This window comes from Eretmochelys imbricata, chromosome 1 (genome assembly GCF_965152235.1).
Source record: "Eretmochelys imbricata isolate rEreImb1 chromosome 1, rEreImb1.hap1, whole genome shotgun sequence".
Taxonomy (NCBI): domain Eukaryota; kingdom Metazoa; phylum Chordata; order Testudines; family Cheloniidae; genus Eretmochelys; species Eretmochelys imbricata.
This window is the reverse complement of record NC_135572.1, coordinates 6,151,410-6,154,812: the sequence shown is the minus strand read 5'-3', so window position 1 is coordinate 6,154,812 and position 3,403 is coordinate 6,151,410. Positions and strand designations below refer to the sequence as shown.

The 3,403-nt window shown below is 48.4% G+C and overlaps 1 protein-coding gene across 1 annotated transcript; it reads right to left on the bottom strand.

Annotated features, from left to right (window-relative positions):
* Positions 1–560: 560 nt before the first annotated feature.
* LOC144278792 (olfactory receptor 52B2-like) lies at positions 561–1,511 on the bottom strand. Its single transcript, XM_077840145.1, has one exon. It carries the CDS (start codon positions 1,509–1,511, stop codon positions 561–563), a length of 951 nt encoding a protein of 316 aa, XP_077696271.1.
* Between the last annotated feature and the right edge of the window lie 1,892 nt (positions 1,512–3,403).

Sequence of the window (3,403 nt, the reverse complement as noted above, 5' to 3'; positions counted from 1 at the left end):
TACAAATTAAGCCCTGGGAGGAGGCAGTGGGGCCCAGGTGCAATGAGGGGGTGGGAGCCCAGGGTGCCGTTTTCCTGAAGGCCAGCCCTGGCTCTGTCCAAGTCTATAGTTAAGAAAACAAGTCCAATATTTTTGAAAACTTTGAGATACAAGAATAAAAGACATGACCCAACACGGAGTTCAGCAGGGCAGAATGTGGGTAAAAATGTACCTCTCAAAAATACAGTAAGGGCCACATTTTCAGCAGGTGCTTATCAGCGTAGTGACTCTGACTTTAATGGAGCAATGCCAGTTTACACATGCTGAAGATCTGGTCCTTAGGTCCTACCAGCTTCCATTTGTGATCCTTTGTTTCTCTTTGTTTTCTAACTGCCATGCTTTAGTCTTAGGAGAGTCTCACAATTCCTCTGACCAGCAAACACTACACCATGGAGCCTGAGATGAGGAAGAGACCATCTAAAATGGTCTAACACAAAGTTGCCATTTCCTGACAGGCCTCACTGGAGCCCACAATTTCCATCTGGTTTATTTCTAAGGGGATAGCATCCCAGTCGCAGCATTCAGCACCGCTGCCCTGCCTTGAAGAGCAGGCGGACCACCTTTTCCCAAATTAGCTTCGTTTTCACTGCATAGACGATGGGGTTTAACATGGGTGGAAGGAGCACGTAGAGATTGGCCAGTAGGATGTGAAAGTTGTGGGGGACGTTGTGGCCAAACCGATGTGTGAAAAAGGTGAAGAATGCTGGCATGTAAAACATGGATATGACACAGATGTGGGAGCTGCAGGTCCCAATAGCTTTGAGCCGGGCGTCCTTGGTCGGGAGCCTAAAGACAGCCCTGAGGATGAGAACATAAGACACAACAATGAGCACAACATCCAATCCTGGTGATAAAAGAGTTGTAGTAAATCCATACCAGATGTTGACAGCTATATCGGCACAGGCCAGCCGGGCTATGCCCATATGCTCACAATACGTATGAGGCATAATGTTGTGTCCACAGAACGGTAGCCTCCAAAGGAGAAGAAGTGTTGGGAACATCACACAAAAGCTTCTAGCTAGAGCCGCCAGCCCTATTTTGGCTATTACTGAATGTGTTAGCACAGTCGTGTATCTCAAGGGATCACATATGGCAATATACCGATCATACGCCATGGCCAGCAGGATTGTTGACTCAGCAATAAAACTAATATGTGTAAAGAGCATCTGGGTCAGGCAGGCATCGAAAGAGATTTCCTTGGAATGTGCCCAGAATATACTCAGAGTTTTGGGCACTGTAGAGGAAGACAATATTAGATCAGAGACGGCCAGCATGGCCAGAAGAAGGTACATGGGCTCGTGGAGGCTTCGCTCCGTTACGATGACAAATAGTATGGTAAAATTTCCGAAAAGTGTGACGATGTACATCAGGCTGAATGGGATGGAGATCCAGATGTGCAGCTCCTCCATGCCTGGGATGCCAATCAGGAAGAAGGAGGCAGGATGAAAGCTGGTTTGATTGAGAGCTGACATGATGTGACGAGGCTTCCTGTCTGAATTCACCCAGGGTCCCTTCCCTATAGACAAAAAAAATATCATATGCCATCAATAATGAGAAGTACTTTGGATTTCTATAGCACCTTTCCTCTGGGGATCTGTGACAAAGTGGAAATGTTCTTAACGTTTTCTCTGAATACCGTGTGCCTCCGTTTCCCCTATGTGTTACTCAAGTATCTAGGTGGTGGGACAGGAGTGTGTGATCGTTGCAGAGACCCCTAGAGGGCAGATGTAACTGCACACTGGCTGCCTTGGCACAGACAATGGGTGACACTCTGTATCCTGGCAACTGATAGCCAGAGCCCATCCTCTGCAGGGAGCCAGCTGAAGGTGTTGGAGAACAAAGGGAGAGGTGTAGGCCAGGTGACCTGTTTGCCCAGGACAGATACAAAGCAGGGAGGCAGGGCAGCTGGGAGTGATGGAGCCCATCTCCTGGTTTGGGACTCAGGGGCAGAACCCAGGGCTCTGGATCCCCCCTCAAGGTGGACTTTGCTGTAACTTCCTGCTTTTTTGTGCTAAAAAGATCTGTTCTATGCTGTGTTTCCAACGACTAATTAACCCTTCTGTTTTACAGTGGTGGCTGGGTCGCTGCTGACTGCAAAGTTGGTGTGCAGGGTCCCTTTGGGGGTGTGTGAGGCTTCCCCAGGTATCCCCTTCAGGTGGACTCGCTGCAGGGCGCTCACGGGGTCAGCAGGGGCCTGAACGCTCAGAGGTCAAACCCAGGAGGCGTGGAAGCAGAGCAGGCTTCTTGCCCTGGTGATAGGTGCCCTGAGGGAGACGCTGCCCCAGAGTCCTGTTTGACTTCATTCAGAGCGACGCCAGAGCACCCAGCCTGTCACTCCGTGACAGGATCCCAAAGTGATTTACAAATATCGTTGAATTAGCACTCACAACCCACATCTGAGCTGAGGAGCCATCGATGTACATGTTTTCACTATAGAAAGTAATAAAGGCAATGCAAATACGTGCATTTTACGGATCGGGAAATTGAAGTACAGAGAAGATCATCGACTTGCCATGTGCACTGAGTAAATCAGTACTAGAGAGCAGAATAGAACCCAGGAGTCCTGACAGTTTCCTGCTCTAACCAGACCGGCTATTATTATTATGAATTTGTTTTCTAGTACCCAAAAGTCTACCTGCCAGGTGGCAGAAGATGATTACATCTTCTATTACATCTACAGGACAAAGCCCTGGCTGGGATGATTTAGTTGAGGATGGGTCCTGCTTTGAGCAGGGGGTGGGACTAGATGACCTCCTGAGGTCCCTTCCAACCCTGATATTCTATGATTCTATGATTACATAATAGTGGTGCATTGGGACTGATTGCTATTTACTGTGCATAACATGTTAATTCTGTTACCTATTCATCCACCCACCCTCTTTTGACTCATGTTTTTGCCTGTTTCTTCTGCCTCTCATGCCTTATCTTTGTCCCAGAGGGTGAGCCCTTTGAGGCTGGGACTGTGGTTGTGCAGAGCCCAGCCCAGAGGAGGTTTGATCATTGATCCGCAGCTCTCGGGACTGCTGTAATACAAATAATGACAATAATGCAAGCGTCTTTGCAGTACATATAGCAGACAAGGACCATGCCCTAAAGAGCTTGCAGTCTCAGACACCAAACCTGTAAAGGCCAGAAATAGAGGGAAAAAAATAGCTGAACTTTGAGGGCCAAATTCAGAAGCAGAGGTGTAAGGAGGTATAAGTCTGATGAGATGTGTCAGTTACACCGCTCAGGGAAAGTGAGCCGGCAAAGCAATTCAGGGGCTTAACATTTGCCCACCCCCAGTTTGTGCAGTCGGGGCTCAAACAGCAGCCTGCTGTCTAAAGAGCTGCCTGGTGGTTTGCATCACTGCCCTGACTGAGTG

Bases quoted from the DNA above. Each gene is read 5' to 3' on its own strand.
- LOC144278792 (XM_077840145.1), bottom strand. From the start codon at position 1,511: ATGTCAGCTCTCAATCAAACCAGCTTTCATCCTGCCTCCTTCTTCCTG.